Genomic DNA, 18580 nt, shown 5'->3' with positions numbered 1-18580 from the left:
CCCGTTAACTCTAACTCTTGCCGTTGGATGTGTGTACAATGTTTGATTTCTCGCCAACCCCACCGGCCCCAGACCCAAATGACTAAGTGTTCCCTGTATGAAATCCCAATCTACTCTATCAAAGGCTTTTTCCGCATCTGGTGGTAATTATTTTTGTGCTAAGTGGATATTAATACTGTACCTAAGTTTCCAATTTATTGTACACTATCTTCATGATTTATGTGAAATAAATATAATAACAGTTTCTTATTTCTCATCATATAGATATTGTATGTATTACTTTATTGAACTGACCACTATTATATATTTTTGATGCCTAATTTGTATAATTTATTTAATAATAATTTTATAATTGGTTATTTAGCTTAATTACATCTTCATTACACACTTATGTGTATAGCTCTATAGCACTATAGCTTCTATTCTAATTATAAATATATATATATATATATATATATATATATATATATATATTTATTTATTTATTTTTTAAAAAAATAGTCTTACACTTATGTACAGGTAGTATAAAATGTGCTTACAATATGTTATTCTAAAGGGCTTTTTGTTACTTATTTTGCATTTTCGTGTTGTATTATTTAAGGCTGCTCTCCCTCACACTTTCATACTTGTTGCTATAGCATGTGAAAGAGATCCTTCTATCTAACCATGCTGCAGTGGTGCACTTGTTCCTTACTGAACAGTTAGGTGTGGTGTCATTGTGTGTGCACATGCATATTAATAGATGATGATGATGATGATGTTACAACCTCGGCACTAAAAACGCTATATATGCTGTATACATGCTGTGATTTCCTCATGTAACATATCGAGTGTTGATTATAGCGATGTGGGTTTTAACACCTCTTGATTTATTGGAGTCTCCTTCTTTCATCCAGTGCCCTCCAACTGCATGTTTATACAATGTTGAAAACAGTGCCCAAACTACAACTAATTGTTTATGATTGATACTTAAACCTTGTTGTATCTGTTTGCCAAACAGTATACAGAACTCCCATGATGCTCAGCCACCACTGTTGGTACAGTCCCTTTGAATTCTCACTGGAGCTGTACTACCTCATTTGCTGGAGAAATGAAAGGTTAATCCAAGGAAGAACATATTACGATCAAAAATTGGGCACATTAAACAAGACCCGGATTACCCATAACTAGGGTCTAGGACTGGAAAACAGGCTAACTGAAAATGTTCTGTGCTTACTCTGTGGCATCTGACTGGTTTCACAGTATTATTTCTTAACTGTAACTCTAATTCATATGTTGGATTAATTTAAAGTTAAACATAATTTACATGTTTTCAATTAAAATATCCCTTTAAGGCTGGTGTATAGTTTATTATCAGTGACTGTTGAGTGTATTCTAATTTAGCACACCCACACAGTGCTCAGTCAGTGTAACATTAAAGTGAATGGGGAACAAAGCATGCAGTTCATTGATAGGGAACTTGTCCTGTTGCAGAACATGGAAAAGCATTCCCCATGTAACACTGATTGCGCATATGCTTGCAGCTTGCTTTAGAATGCCGCAATATAATGGTCAGATGATCACACCATCCTAAAATCCTGTGAGCCTTAAATAGACAAGGTAAGAGGCATGTGGAAGCTCTCTTGATATGGACAGGAGGGAAATAAATGACAACATTTACAAATGTTACCTTTTATTTGGTGCCAAGAGTATAGTAATCTGGCTATACCCTGGTCATGACATGTTTATATGGCATGGTGTCTGTATAATTATTAAATATCACTGGTAATCAGAGGCAGCCAATAAACACATTGGGACTGATTCATGTAAAAACAAGAGCATGGAACTTGAGTGTAATTCCTCCTGTATTCAAGTCCATACAGATCTTGAGATGTGTTTCGATTTGAATCTGGGTGTAAGTACGCTCTTTCTAAATGTACCTTATAGGCACATGGATATGTGCAAGTCACATCAGAATGCATTTTACAAAAAATAATTTAGCAAATAAATGAACAACACATAATACTACAATCATTAATACAAATATGTGCTTTAAAAAATATATATTTTTTATATTAAATACATAAATTAGGATGTTCTTAATGCGTACTCTACATACACAACGCATTTTTATAGTTTTTGCTAGCTAGTGGTTCACATATGTGTAGCTTTTAATACAAGCTGTGACAGTCATCACTATTAGTCAGCACTGACAGCTGGTGCAAATGATACAGCTAAAAAAAGCGTATCTACAAGATACCCAGGACTTGGCCACATCTGCGTTGGCACGTCCCCAGCATGTTCTTGCTATCCGTGGCCTACACTGGTCCGCCCCATTCCCACCTCATTCAATCCTTGAAGTAGTAAGTGCAAGTTGCATTCGGACAGAAATTGCATGCATGAGTGTGCATACGCAAAGCAATATCATCATCATCATCAATTATTTATATAGCGCCACTAATTCCGCAGCGCTGTACAGAGAACTCATTCACATCAGTCCCTGCCCCATTGGAGCTTACAGTCTAAATTCCATAATATAGACACACAGACACATAAAGAAAGAGATGGAGACAGACGGACTGAGAGGGAGAGACTAGGGTCAATTTTGATAGCAGCCAATTAACCTACTAGTACGTTTTTGGAGTGTGGGAGGAAACCGGAGCACCCGGAAGAAACCCACGCAAACACAGGGAGAACACAGGGAGAACATACAAACTCCACACAGGCCATGGTCGGGAATCGAACTCATGACCCCAGTGCTGTGAGGCAGAAGTGTTAACCACTAGGCCACTGTGCTGCCACTAATACATGGCACGCAGATGGACTTACATGAGTAAGTCCATGAGTCAGGCCCATTATGCTCAACATGCGTAATATTTTGTGTACAGTATTTGTATGTTTGCTTCCAGGTAAACAAGTAATTAGTATCTTAAGAAGTCTCCAATGTATATTGGCCCTGAGAGGCTATGTAATCAGTAGCCATATTACAGCAGAAGACATCCTGAAACAGCTGTACAGGAAATAAGAGGACAAATGTAGTTTTAAAACTAAACCACAAGATTCTGTATTCAAAATCATATTCACATTTTTTTTATGAGAACTATCGCTTTCCAAACAGAATTTCTTAAATAATCTTAATTGTCTGGATATCTACCCTGTCTTGCTTCAGTGTTTGGTTTATTCTCTTTCAACACTAGACAGGCAATTTTATTTCATGAGGTCAGCGCGGTGGTCTCCAGAAAGAATACTTATCACCAGGCACTCAATTATGTCCCAAATAGAATTCTCACTTTTTATTTCTATCGGCTCTAGTCGCAAAGATATTAAATCACCTATCACCATCTTTTATTTTTAAAATCTCGCAGAGGCAGCGATACTCAATTGCCTTGGTGATACTGGCCTGGAACAGTAAAAGTTAACTTATTGCTTTACCGGGACAGTCTCATCTTTCACTTCTTAGTGAACAAAAATAAATAAATTGAAATAGATAAAAATGTAAAAAATAAATGTAAAAAAAAAAATAGCCATTAAAGGAATAAAGCATTTCTTCATTGATTTTCTTCAGCTCTTGCCACTCTGAGATGGCAATAGCAGAAGAAGGATGACAGCAGTACATGTACAGCCACGACCCTTGCTAAATAGGCTTCCCCATGCTCTATTGTGCAGAGACCAGCCGGTGAGACCAGGCAAATGTTTTCACTGGTAGTGACCCCTTCTCCGACAAAAACCTTATAAACAATAGACCAGTATGTTATAAAGCTAGGCTATCCCTGCACTTCATGTAACACACTTAGTGCATGAATTATTGTTCCGCCTGTATGATCACAGGCCAGGAAATCCAATTATCGGGTACCATAGTTGATATTTTTCTTGAGAAATTAGAGTTTTTACATATGGATTAGCTAGGTCCATTACGAAGGTGTAATATTAAGTCAAGGAAATTGAACAAATCATTTTTCAGAAAAGTCTGCCATTGATTTGGTGATATAATATTTGAAAGATGGTAAATTGATTGTCAACTATGAAGTGTCTCTTTTATATGGATTTATAAAGGTTTAGATGTTTTTTGCAGTAATAAGATGTTGTTTTTCCCAATTTGTACATTGTGTTCTGTTTCTCCAGCCTGAAATTTCTGGTTACCCACCAATGGGAGGGATAAGGTTTTGAACTAAGTTCGAGAAACCAGAGGGATGTCAGTTCAGTCCTTTAAGAGGGACTTGAGAACATGTACCCACTAGAGTAGGGTCCTACTTGACTTGTGTCTGTGTATGTTCTAATATTATGTTAAGATACTGGAAGGTGGCAAATTACAAAGTTTTATGTTAAGTTAATCCCTCCATTATTTGCGAGCAGCCATTCTTATCCTCGATCATTTTCCACCCTACATTAAAAAATAAAGTTGATTTATACAGGTCAAATATGATTGGGGGAGTAATAACAGGAATCACTGTAAAATATGTCATCTAATTCCACCATTTTCAGCCTATGAAAGCAACTGTAATCCAGACCTCCTTCCACAGAGTCCGGGTGGAGTAGCCTTGCCCACTACTACAGTGTTTAATGACTACTTTGAACAAAGCCCAGCTGGTGATGTTTAAACAGATTGAATAACATTGTTTGCAATCAGAGGGCTAATATTTTAGGTAAAATTTACATTCCACATTCAAGAGAGATATTGGACGATATCAAGATCCCTTTACATCTTTAGAATAAAAGTTGTGTATGCATCAGTAAAACTGCAGGAATGGGGGAAAATTGTATTAAAGACCTCCAATAAGGTATTATAAACCAGCAGGTAATATTGTAGATTGAATTTAAGATTCCAAAAAAATGGTCCTTTATTTGGGCTTTTAAGAACCTAGAAAGTTTGACCTTCTCAATTAATGTGGACATTAAAATGTGGACAATAAAATATAATCTGGTAGTTGGACAGTATATAATATGTGATAACATGTATACAACATTTGCTCCATAGCCAGTGGACCAGTATATCTGGCTCCTGAGTACAGATCTCACAAGGAAGGGATAGTTTGATGGGCACTTTTCTAGTCAGGTTGCCAAAATGTCAAAAACTTCTAAATGTTTTTGTCAAAGTAAAAACATACACATTTGGTTGTCTCCACTTTAATTTTTGTTCTTGCTGTCAAACAACTGTCAGCCATTAGGCAGCCACTTCCTCCAGCCGCTGAAGTAGATCCTCAGTGTAAAGCTTGCCAAACACAGTCTGGTCCTGCTGCATGTCGTGAATATCAGGCAACGGGTTAAATGTCCAAACTGGCCACACAAGTAGTATGCATCACATCTAGCATGACTAGGACCTGTTACTGTGGTTGGTTTTCAGCTCACATTCACACACATGCACAGTAATAATTCAATTGATTTTTATAATTTTTGAGCCACACACACATAATACTCATATATGTTAATATTATTATTATTATTATTATTATTATTATTATTATTATTATTATTATTAATAATATTGTTGTTGTTGTTGTTGATTTGTAAGTCACCACAGTGCACTAAAGTGTTATACAGTGCTGGACAGTGGCAAAAAATTATCATACATAAAACAGGGACATACAAGGTAAGCACAATAAATGAAGATGTGAAAAGAAAGGGTGAAAGGGCCCTCCTCATGAGGGAGCTTACAATCTAGTAGGAAAAGGGCAGATTTGAGCCAAAAGGAATGTGTCCCAGAGTGGAGATTGAGGCAGTGGTGAAGGTGTACCAGTGTCAGTAATATAAGTGGGAGTAGAGTAGGTAGATTTTCATGGACCATTTAAAAATGTGAAGTCCGGGGGGAGAGTCTGATGCATAGTAGAAAATCCATAGATGGGTGGTGGCATGGGAGAAACTTGTAGGCAGGAGAAAGATCTCATCATCAGTGAGGAGGCAAGGTACAGGTATACATTTAAGAGGGCATGCAGGAGACTATTTCGAGATGACTTTTGAGATGCATGAAGATATGGTGCTGCTGAGGGCTCTTAAATGAGAGTGAGTAATCTAAATTGAATTCTGAAGGACATATGGAACCTGAATCGGGGTTTGCAGAGTTGCGTGGTGGACGAGAAGTGGCGAGAGAGGAAGACCAGTATTTGTGAGAGAAATGCCAGATAGGAGTGTCAAGCGCCGTCCCCACTGTTACCCTGTGAAGCTGGAACGTTCGCCCGGTTGTTCCGGCCGGGGGCGCCCTGTTGCTAGACAACAGGCACGCAGCACTCCCGACTGTCCTCGCACCATCGGGCACATGCGCACTGACGCGTCCCGTTGCTAGACAACTGGACATTTCCTTGTTTCGGCGGTCAGCATGTCTGACCGCCCCTCTCCTCCTCCTGTCCCAGACAAGCAGCCTCTATTTAAACCTGGCTCTGGCACCATTAGGGTGCCAGAGTATCAGGTCTACTGTTCTCCAGCATTATTGTGGTTCCTGTTCCTGTGTTTAGTTCTGACCCGGCTTCCCTGACTTCTCTTCTGGATTGTGCTTGCTGCTCCTGTTGTGACCCCGGCTAGTTTGACTATTCTCATGGATTCCGCTACTTATCCTTTTGCTGTGACCTCGGCCTGTCTGACTTCTCTGTGGATCTCCCTTTGGTACCGCCTGTTTCTGTTTGGCTTCTGACCCGGAACATTCTGACCTTTCTCTATCACTACTCTGTCCAGGAGGACCGCGACCTGCGTACCCTGTACACCCTGTGCAGAGAGTTTATAGTTACTATTGTAGACCAAAAGAGCAAATTACTTCACCAGAAGAGGAGAACAGTGGGAAATACAGAGGGCCGAGAACAGAACCCCAATGGATGTATTATCCCACTGTATGCATCCAGTATTGCTCTGAATATATAGGAATGAGGGCCCTGCTAATATGAGCTCCAAATTTAAGAGGACGAATGGGGATACTCCTCATTGATACCAATGTATTTAATTTGATAATCTATTTTGCAAAATTAAAAAGTAGGCAGGACTGATCTATTGCTAATCTGATTGAAATGTTGTAGCAGTGATACAATCTGATATCTTTACCCCTTTATTTATTGGTCCTGCTCACTTTCAAAACCTTTAATTACCTGATATGTGGATGCTACAGCGAGTTGGGGATGGCAAGAGTTGGTATCGGCGATTTCCAAAAGGAGACACTCGCTCTAGTAGATGGGAGGCATGATTTTATGTAAAAAAAAAAAGGAGTTTGGCCATTTCCTTTAATAATAAGAGCTTTAGAGGTTTAATAAATACGACTAAGCTTTAAAATGTTCCTTTGCTTCAGATCAGATCAAAGTCACCTTTGTTAAGACAATAAATGAATAAATATATAAATAAAAATGTGCTAAGCAAAAACTTAAAATATAACAAAATGAGCACACCTGAAGGAAGATCTCTAATGTGCTACATGGTATTGCACTGGTACACAAGGGAACTCTCTCCATATACTCACAGTAATTACTAATAAATATTGATCTTTGTCAGGATAAAGTTTAGCTAATAACGTTTTGCCAGCAGGACACAATGTACTAATTTTAACTGTGATTGAAAAAACTGTAGGGAGCTTGGTCTATACTTGTTTCCAATATAGATAAGTCGATGCTGTTACTATTTCTTTTCTTAATCTAAGTAAATTGAACATTTCTCCTTCATCTTCCAGCCATATTACTTGCCATACACTCAGGGCTTTTTCATTCATTATTGATAAAGGTGACACTGTTGTTTTCCAATAAAAGTTTCAGCATTTTATACTATCTTAGTTTAATAGTACATTTTCAGAAACCCCTGTCTAATTGACTGTATGCAGTTTTAGATTTATGTACACATTTAAGGCCAATCTGCAACTCTGTAGTTGATCACACTGATCTTGCTATATATTTTCAAATCAATAGAACTGTCACTGTGAAAATGTTTCCCATATTTATTCTTCTATTGACCTCAAAAATTAATTCACAATAACATACTCTAATGAAGAACTTCCCTCAAAAATATATTAATTGGCATTTATGAAAACTGGTTCACAGGGCTAATGTGCTATGACCATAGGATTCAACTTTGCCATGTATAGACATGAATAATGACAAAACAAATATTGGGGTGCTTAACCAATAACAACCAATTAGATGTTTGCCCTCAATTTTGTAAACTTTTATAGAAAAATGATAGCTAGAATTTGATGGACTGGTATTGGTTACCTTTGGTGAACATTCTACAATGAAAATCCCTCTTGTCAGTGACTTCAGTACAATGCAGAGCCTGTATTGTTGTAACTGCAGAACAATAATTTGGTGACAGCAATACAATGCAGAGAATATTCTGGTGATCGCAACGTAATTGGTAGTATTCATGAAAACGATGCCCATGTCTCCGATACTGGTAATAGTGACAGCTGTAGAGGCTGACCAGAAACCATGGCAACGAATGAAGCAGCCGGCAGGTAAGGATTACGTCACTTTTAATCCGCACATTATGTTTGCTGTTTTTATCTGCTATTTTAAGGAGGTGCTGCCTGTACAATGTTATTTACAAAGCCTAATCGGTGTATTCCTGTCGGTGTATCTAGTATCGTCTACATGGCCATCGTAACAAGGTACCCCACCCAATGTAATGCAGTCCGCATTCTGGTGACTATATTATAATCCAAAAACAAAACCTAATGGCCACAGAACAATGCAGAGCTCTTATTCTGGCCATCAAACAGCTATGTGGAGCTAATATTCTGGTGAACAAAGACAAGTGCAGAGCCCAAATTCTTGTGACCATAGTACATTGCAGAGGCAATAATATCATGCGAAGCTAGGTAATAGTGAATACACTACAAGGCCGAGGCCAAAGTCTGGTGAACATAGCACGGCAATGAACAGCCCATATTCTGGTGACCACACTAAAATGTAGGGCTCAAATTCTGGTGACCATTACAATGTGGAGGGAAGGTCCAAAAAGTAGGTAAGTATAACGAAAATAATTTATTTAATGCTGCTTAAACACTACTGCCCTCAGACTGTGCCTTACTATATGGAACACTTTTGGCAACAGAGGAATCATACACATGAGGTGTCTAGTGCCTCAAATGTAGAATGTACTAAAAAAATTTCTGACTTTTCTTTTTAACAGTGAAAAAGGATTTCAGTGTCATGTTGTTTTACAGCAAGAACCACATGCAGCACTGTCCTTTTTAAAATGTCTTTATTCTGTTTCTTGAAAGTGTCTTTGACATGAAGGCCACAAGTTCAAATACAAGTTCTGTTCTGCTTTTCATTTTTCCAAGTCGAAAATATAATTGCCAAATAATTAGACAAGTGATGTGTTAAATTCATCTGTAAAAAGCTTTGAAATCTTACAATACGGCAGTCTCTGTAACCATACTGCATTTCTTCATGTGTTGCACAATATGTTACTATGGAAACGTATAGCTTGTTACCCAAAGGCCAGTTTTTACTCTCTAAGGTGGAAAGAGATATGCATTGCACTTAATGACTCCTCCATTATCCCCAATGGAATCCCCGATTGCCATGTGCTTTGCTAGTGCAATCAGGAGGTTATTATGTAAAAACAAAGCTGTCACAGTAAAATTAGCTGGTTGGTTACGTGTGTGTTGAAATGTTATCAAACAAATAGCTGGAAAGTCTGCTTTTATGCTTATTTTTTTAAAAAATATTAATAAAACAGAACAAAAATCACGGAATGGTTCCTGAAACAGACGAGCACTTAGTGGGGGGTTCCAGCTGCCCAGAAACCCTCCTCCATGTCCGAAACCTCTATTCTTTTATCTAACAGCCAGTACTGCGCCCACAGGACTGACTCTACAGAGGAGCACTGCAGCTGCTTCTCTCTGCCTTCAAGCAGCCACAATAGAAATGGAGCTGCTGCAAAGCCTAGCTGCAGCTCCTCCGATTTAATTAAAGTGGTCAGACTCGCACAATGCTCATTTTCCCTCGCACCTCTATGGGGTGCGAGCATAAAGGAGCACAGAGGAGCTGTCTGTCAAATCTTAGCTGCAAAAAGTCTCAGGGACGTTTCGGAGACACTTCCCCCAGAGCCGGATTTAGACCTCATAGGGCCCTAGGCAGGATACTGTTTTTGGGCCCCCTCCCTGAAACAATCCATAGCACTATATTTTTGCAGCCTACCATATACCCCTATAGTTACGTAGAAGTGAAAGCATGTGCCGCCGCGCAGCCGCCAAAGGAGGTGAGGGTGTGGCTTGCATCTTTGGGGGCGTACCTAACATGTGAAAAGAGCAAGGCCACCCTGCTGCAGAAAAAGGCACCCCTAAATAATTACCAAGCAGTCCTGTTTTTTTAAGTAGTTGGGTCAAAACAACATAATAAATATTGAAGTCAGGGCAGAAATACTTACTTAAGGTGTTTGCAAAAATAATATGCATAAATCCAAGTATGTACTCTTGTCACTTTTGTCCCTCTATCATCACACTGTGCCCCTTCATTGTCACTTTTGCCCCTTCACAATATCACATGTGCCCTTTCACCCTCACCTCTGTGCCCATCACTATCACCACCTCTGTGCCAATCACCATCACCACCAATGTGCCAATCACCATCACCACCTCTGTGCCCATTACCACCTCTGTGCCCTTCACCATCACCACTTCTGTGCCAATCACCATCACCACCTCTGTGCCTCTTCACCATCACCACCTCTGTGCCCATCACCACCTCTGTGCCTCTTCACCATCACCACCTCTGTGCCCTTCACCATCACCACCTCTGTGCCCTTCACCATCACCACCTCTGTGCCAATCACCATCACCAATTCTGTGCCCCTTCACCATCACCACCTCTGTGCCCTTCACCATCACCACCTCTGTGCCCTTCACCACCTCTGTGCCAATCACCATCACCAATTCTGTGCCCCTTCACCATCACCACCTCTGTGCCAATCACCATCACCACCTCTGTGCCCTTCACCATCACCACCTCTGTGCCCATCACCACTTCTGTGCCAATCACCATCACCACTTCTGTGCCAATCACCATCTCTGTGCCCTTCACCATCACCACCTCTGTGCCCATCACCATCACCACCTCTGTGCCCTTCACCATCACCACTTCTGTGCCAATCACCATCACCACTTCTGTGCCAATCACCATCTCTGTGCCCTTCACCACCTCTGTGCCCATCACCATCACCACTTCTGTGCCCCTTCACCATCACCACTTCTGTGCCCCTTCACCATCACCACTTCTGTCCCTTGTTTTACTTACCTTTCTATTGCGCGCTGCTCCTCCTCGGTCAGTCCAGATGTAAAAAAAAAAAAAGAAAGAGTCACGTGATCGCTCGTCGGGTCCCGGCAGCCTCTCCTCCTCTCTCTCTATCACTGAGACACTAAGAGGAGAAGAGGCTGGGGGGGGTGCCGCGAGTCGGGGGAGGGGCCAATTTTTTTTTTTTTCATTTTTTTTTAAATTGATCCTGTCCCCCCCAGCTGGGCCCTCCGAGAGCCGCTAGGCCCTAGGCAGGTGCCTAGGTTGCCTAGCGGTAAATCCGGCCCTGCTTCCCCCCCTTAGAGTGCAACTCCAGAGGTGAATCACACTTTGGCAAATGGAGACTAATGTAGAAATATAGGTGAAAAAGTATACTTAAGCAATCATGTAGATACTTATGTTTTATTAATATATGTATATTTAACATACCTCATATACTACACAACAAAACTTATTAAGACTTGAGGAGCTGAGCATGTACATCTTACAGAAGGGACAGAGATTGCATGATAGAAACATTCAAATATATCAACAGAGTTCAGGAAGATAGTATTTTAAAACAATGATTTCTAAAACAAGTGGACACAGTTTCAAACTAGAGGAGCAAGAATCAAGTCATATAAGTAAGATTTTTTTTTACAGAAAGTGTGATTGAATTATAAAATAGTTTAATAAATGGGCGAATTAATTTGGACGAATTTCAGAGATTTGTTATGGACCCCCCAAAAATTACTATTAATAACAAGGGCAGTTATTTAGTAAAAAAGCCGGGACACCCTTAAGGCCCACATTATAACCCTACACATGGTGAAGTTAGTATTAAATATTACTATATTTATTCTAGATGAAAACATAGAATGTCAGTTAGTCTTCATCTGAAGGAGTTTAAATCAGCTTCCATTGGACGATTGTCACTGGCATAGTAAACACATGTTTAAACGTTCTATATACTATAAATGTACAAACATGTGACCTCTATGGAAGATACAGGTATGATGGTTATTTGAAGTTTAGGGACTAGACAGTATGGAGTTGTAGATGAGTTTATAGGGGGTTTACTGAATTATTAATTTGTCCTGAGGTTTGTTTGGATTTAAAATAGACATCTTTTGTTTCCACGGTATTGTTACATGTCCACTGAAATATTCCCTAAGGCTTGTTTCAGGTTCATTAGTAAGTATATACTCTTAACTATATCTGCATACCATCTTTACGAACTCTTAATTATAGACTTACTTTGTGTCTCTGACATCTCCAAATACTATACATGCTCTGCTTATCACACTCTGAGGAAGTCTGTGTTTTAATATGCAAGAGTACAAAAAGCATTCTACATATAATCTCAATCATATCTTGAGCCAGTGATTGCAGTGGGCTGGTATACAGTGGTATGTCATACCGCCACTTCTCCTACTGCTTTCAGTGTAAAATTATAAAATTCCATTCACTAACATTTTCCATACCACCACTTCTAAATTTCTACTTCAACTTCTGTCTAGAACCAGTTCTCGGCCTATGGCCAGCCACATAATTTTGCTGACATCACTGGATATGAACAGGGTAGAACAAATATCTGTTTGCACTGCTCAGTTTAATCCCAATGATATTCATCTTGTGTTTGGGCTAATGCGCTAGCTGTAAACAGAGGAATCACTTTGGGCAGATAATTGCTGTATATACTAAACTAAAGAAAGTATAGAGAAAAAAAGTTAAAGACTGGACAGTGGTAATAACTTAACTATAAAAGATGGGACACAGAAGCCACTCAGCCACAAAAGTGTATGCAATTTTTGGGAAAAAACCACCAAATATGTGGGGCACTAATCTAGACAATAAATCACGTAAATAAAGACAAAAGAAGAAAGATATAGATATCAATCAAAATAATAATTCACCCATTTTAAAATGTAAATGTTTTTATAATTTATAGTGCTGTTTACACATATCAGTTTTCCTTATTTACAGGACAGGGGTTATATTTGTAATATATTTTGCACTTATAACTTCTTAAAAAACTCCATGAAAATTAAGTTAACCTTTAAAAATTAGGATATAAAGGAAACTAAAAAATATATATTTTGACATCAATATAAAATGAGGTATAAAAAGATGATCAGTTATGGAATAATAGTGAAATAGCATAAATGGATTCATCTTTCAATAAGCAATTCATGTTGCATTTAATTCCCATTTTTGTTCGTTATTGTGTTAGATAAATGAGCTTTGTTTTAAAAAAGTAATTCTCGAAAATGTGTTATTTTTGTCATTTTTATCCTTGTCTCTTTTGATATGACAATATACTTGTTCTTCAATTTTTTAGACAGTATATCATTGATTCAAGCTGATGTTTAAGGATGCTGGGGGGATCATTTTCTACTGATGAGTCAAATTTGAAAATGCTGCTCTTCTTCGTGTTTTTAAGCTTGCTTGTGCATTGCAAACACACATGTTCACAAAGGGTCTCATTTAGAGTCGGACACAAAGTCCATTTCAGGTGCATTGTGCACATTTCCACTGACCCACATGCGCAGTAAGCATCAGTTCCGTCTGCTTTTCAGACTCAGTGTACACTTGCAACAGTTTGCGTCTCAGTACGAGGGAAAGGGTGGAACACGGAGTTATGCAGGCGTGACCGGTGAATAATTTCGATACTGTGGGCGTCTACCCGCAAAAGCAACCCTAGATGGATCAAGACGTCAAAAAAGACTAAAAAAGTGCGGCAGGAATTACGTGGCGCAAGCAGTTAGCTAGCTGCAGGAACTGGTCGCAGCTCATTAGGATATTACACGTGGGACGTAACTGGGGTTGCATGTCACTCGCAATACCCTACCAAGCTGCGGCACACTCCCACTCCTGCTCTTGCATGTACGTCTTAGATGCAAATTGCGTCCGACTCTAAATGAGGCCCAATTGTACATATTTGCCCAGGATTTTGTGCTGTATGTGCCCTATTGGTATGCAGCCCACTAATTTATAGCCTACATACCTCCTTCCCTCCACCCACTCTGCCCTTCAAGTCATAGGCAGTTATAAGTGTCATTTGTGTTCAGACATGAATTGCATACAATTGCGTTCATTGGCGTAAGGTCCGTTTCTGAACATGTACAGAGCTTTTTCTTACCAGATATGGTATGCAAAGGGATTTACAACTGAAAATGAATCAGGCCCTCTATGTTTAAGCTTGGGAAAAGCTGTGTAAACTTTTCCTAGTGGAGGATACTCCTCCACTACAAGTCACCTCCATGCACTGTTCTTTCCAGCTGGAATGTATCATTGTCTACAAAGCCACCATCATTGTGCACAGAAAAACAAATGATATCATCAAAGTACAAAATCAGCTTTTCCTCTGCCTCTGTCTGTCTTTAAGGACATGGACGCACGGAGGATTTTTCAGGGGGGGTTTCCTCCGCCCCCGAAAAAAAATAATCCTAGAGACCTGCCGCACATGCACGGCAGCTCTGTTTCGGCTGCACTGTAATATACAGCAGCCGCGGCGCTGTCTAAGAAGCGTCCGTGGCGGTGCTGTATACAATACAGCACCGCCGCGGACGCTTCTTAGACAGCGCCGCAGCTGCTGTATACTACAGTGCCGATATGTAGGGCACTTTTTAGCGGAGGGGGGGGGGGGTTTCTGGAGACCCAGAAACCCCCACTGCGTGCACCACTGAAGGACAACCATTAACCTCATTTTTCCCTACTTTACTTTTAGCGTACCAACCCAAAAGTATATCAAGTACACATCAATAATGCTAATAATAATAATGAAAAAAAAGGTATCACAGTAGATATTACAACAGCGGTATATAATAAGACAGATACCGGGTTTACATGTTGTAAATTTTTAACACATGGGACAATCTTGCCACTATTTTAGTAGGAGGAATATTGCCTCCCCTCCCAGTAGCAATACATGTTTTAAGGATATCCACATAGGTGAGTGAATCAAAATGACTGAGGTCATTAAGTCACCTGTACTCAAGCATGGATATTCTTAAAACCTGGGCTGTTTAAAGGGGCTTGGCTTGAGGACTGGAGCTGGGAAACCCTATTTTAGGTGTGTGTGGGGGGGGGGGGGGGGGTGGAGGTAAGCAATCAGTAATATCACAGAGTATACGGCATCCACTCCACATTTTTAAAGTTCTATTGTGGGGTTGTACAACATCTTTACTTAAGTGTACACTTTACAGTTCTTAGAAGTGTCTGTATATCATCACAGATCCCCTTTTACTTTTTTTGTATACTAATGCTACAAAATATATAATTAATTCGGGAGAGAGAGATTACTATTGTTATTGTTGTTATTATTATTATTATTATTATTAGTAATAATAATAATAATAAGAAGAAGAAGAAGAAGAAGAAGAAGAAGAATATTATTTTTAAAAATTCTAATATAACTCACAATTAAAGCAGTAACCAGATGCTGAAAGAAAAAAAGTCACTGATTTCTGATGCAAAACAATAAATTACCGCTTATGATGTAATGTTATCTGCACTAATTGGCAGATGTTTTCTTTAACTGGTTATTACAGAATGGAAGGGTACACTTCCTGCTATATATATTATTAAAGGATTCCTGGCAATGAAATAATTGTGGCAACAAGTGACTTATTTTTCCTCAATAAGTAGAGTTTCAAATTAAAACAGCAACAATTTTACCTATAAACATTTGACAAATATTTGCCATGAAAATTACATTGTAATCACAGCTATAGAAAATGCCATATCACATAGTTATAAAACACCAGTCTTTTAAAGAACATGGATTCAGCACACAAAAGGGACACCAGCTGTCATTACTGTTACTTAGCATTAAGGATGATGTCTTGTATGCCCCCTGGCACTGTTGCAGCATCTAGTTGAGAGATAACATTTACTTTGTACGTCTATTTTATCTTTCACCTGTCACATAAAGACAGCAGTTACATGGAGCACATCAAGCTCTGCCAGATAGCTCAAATAAGCTTAAACACATCCTGTGAGCTTTGGAAGAAGGCTTGTAAAGGGTATCAGAGGCATTTAATGCTAAATCGTCATAACAAAATTCCTCATTCTTAGATAATATCTATCTCTATGAGTTGCTGCAGAAACTGAGCACGGAACCTCATTAACTAAGAGCATGAAAGAGCAATGCTATATTCTGAACAAGGGCTAGATCTAACTGCAGTACAATTACACCGAACAGTAAAATATGCATGGTTTTAGCAATCCATTTAAGAACTGTGCTTGTTGCAATGCTCATAGACCATTCACCACATGCATTAACTTAGATTCCCCTGTTGGTACACTGTTAAAGACAAGTGATTAAATATTGAAAATTATTTATTTGATGATGGTCTTTGAATAACACAACGCAAGGTATCTTTCCTTCTTTTCCTCAGATCGATCGTACAGCATGGAAGCAGCTGGCAGCTGTGTCTCTGAGCAACCAGGGTGCCACTTTTACAAGAGTATAATGAGCCCTCAGAAATTAGAACAAGCAGGCAATTTAAATGGAGATATGTCAGTGGATGCCAACACCCTAATTATCAAACATGAATAGCTTAGTGACTACAAGGCAGGTGGAAGTTCTCAGCCTTTGAATCAAAACTTTAACTCATATTAAATAGTATTTAACAAAAGAGCGCTTTCCTGCCCCAGAATAACACAACAGCAATTAAGTGCTTATCCACTGAAGTTTTTTTAAAGTCAAAGTAGTTTACTTATTATTGAATAGGAAATCTCATATGAACTCTAAAGCAAAAATGAAACAGTTCTTGACAAAATAAATTAACCATGTAAGTTCAAAGAATCCTTTATGCTAATAAATATTAGTAATTCTTCGTAAGCGTTTCAGTTTTGCATTAATACATAAGCATAGGCCAACCAAAAGACAAAACTAGCATAAACTCATATATCACATTACCGTAATAGTGATAATAACATAACAACACTCATCATACTGGAGAGGAAGAAACCCCAGTAAACCAGCTAAACTGCCTGTTGAGCAAAGAAATAATTAACATACACAGACCACTGCTTTCCAAGAGGTTCTGCATCAGCAGTTGTGGCTTTTAGTATGCCCAGTAACAAGTGAAAGTTTCCGATATCAAAGTCATTATATCACAGCAGCCTAGGGTTCAGTTAACCATTTGTTACAAGCAGCTCCTTACAGCACTATATGACTTAACAATTAAGCATATATATCACAAGGGTAAAACAGACATATACAGAACTGAGAATAACACATACATTTTGCAAGGCAGAAAATTAAAATCAAATATAGTAATTTCCAGAAAAAAACACAAGTTCTTACCTATTGTAAAGCTAAAACCATCAATGCTGAAAGTGGCACTCCGGCATTTTTTAAACCCCTCTTTCCTACTGCTAGGCTCAGTCATTTTCCCCTGTTAGTACTTAGCTAGTTGTGGCTCTTCCTTTGTCAAAACAGAGATTAAAAGCTGGCTATTATCCGTCCCTGTGTATCTGCCTGTGGCAGCACTTATACCCGACTTCACACATCTCCTAATGTACAGGCAGCAGTGACTGTGAGAAAAGCTCCCAACACTATCTCCTCCCACTGAGACTGTCACTGGTATAGTGCTGCCATGTTGCACTGAGTTAAACAACTGCAGAGGGAAACAAAGTGTATTGTAGTGAAAATGCCTAAAGAGTCAAGAGTTCATTTACTGGTTGTTGTTGTTGTTGTTGTTGTTGTTGTTGTTGTTGTTATTGTTGTGTCTACATCTACGCTTTTTGTCCGATGTGATTTTTAAAGACACTTTGAGCAAAGTTGGATGAGCTTTAGGTTGGACTTGACATTACATTTGTTGAATCAACAGCATCTATTATTTATCTGTTGCTTGTCATGGGTACAAAAGTTAGAGGAAAGATAATGGCTAACTTACATTGCATAAAATGATTACTCTAAAGCAGCTTTAAAACATTCTTCTAACCTGTAATAAACCCATTGAGGTAATCACCCAGAGAAAAAGAGAAAAGATGTGAAGATGGCAGAAGTGTAGTGAAGTTATACAGTACCCGAGGGCAACACAAAATATTTGTGTCCCCATAATGTAAATAATTTAAAACAACTCTCCTTGATAGTCTTGGAAATGCTGCTTGATTGCCATTCCAGGATGGCTGTTCAAAATTGTATGAGCATGAGGTCCAATAGGAAGCGGTAAGGTTCATCCTTGCGACTTCCTATTGGCCCAAGTGAACACACACCTCTCTTTCAGTTGGTGCTGTCTGAATTAACCGCAGAGCCGCAGGAAAAGTGGCTGCATGGAGCACCTGGACTGTGTCAAAGTGGGCAGAAGTTCAGGGGAGGGCTGGCAAATTTTAGCCCTGGGAGGACAACTGGACACAGCAGTCTATTTTAATGGAAAAAAATGCAGGTGACTCAGCCCAAGGTAGCT

At 39.1% G+C, this 18580-nt stretch overlaps 1 protein-coding gene across 4 annotated transcripts in view; it reads right to left on the bottom strand.

Annotated features, from left to right (window-relative positions):
- The window catches only part of PDE1C (phosphodiesterase 1C), a 702427-nt gene that overhangs the window by 552048 nt on the left and 131799 nt on the right, over positions 1–18580 (bottom strand). For 3 of the 4 annotated variants that reach the window (XM_075212600.1, XM_075212602.1, XM_075212603.1), the window contains exon 1: positions 17476–17694. The exons of the other annotated variant lie outside the window; for it this stretch is intronic. In XM_075212600.1, coding sequence (XP_075068701.1) covers positions 17476–17560 — 85 coding nt within the window. In that variant the 5' untranslated portion in view covers positions 17561–17694. Of the gene's footprint in view, positions 1–17475; positions 17695–18580 lie in introns of those variants that run through there. 4 annotated transcript variants of the gene reach the window in all.

Source organism: Mixophyes fleayi, chromosome 5 (genome assembly GCF_038048845.1).
Source record: "Mixophyes fleayi isolate aMixFle1 chromosome 5, aMixFle1.hap1, whole genome shotgun sequence".
NCBI classification, from domain to species: Eukaryota; Metazoa; Chordata; class Amphibia; order Anura; family Limnodynastidae; genus Mixophyes; species Mixophyes fleayi.
Note: the sequence above shows the minus strand (reverse complement) of the source record. Positions and strands in the feature narration are given on the sequence as shown.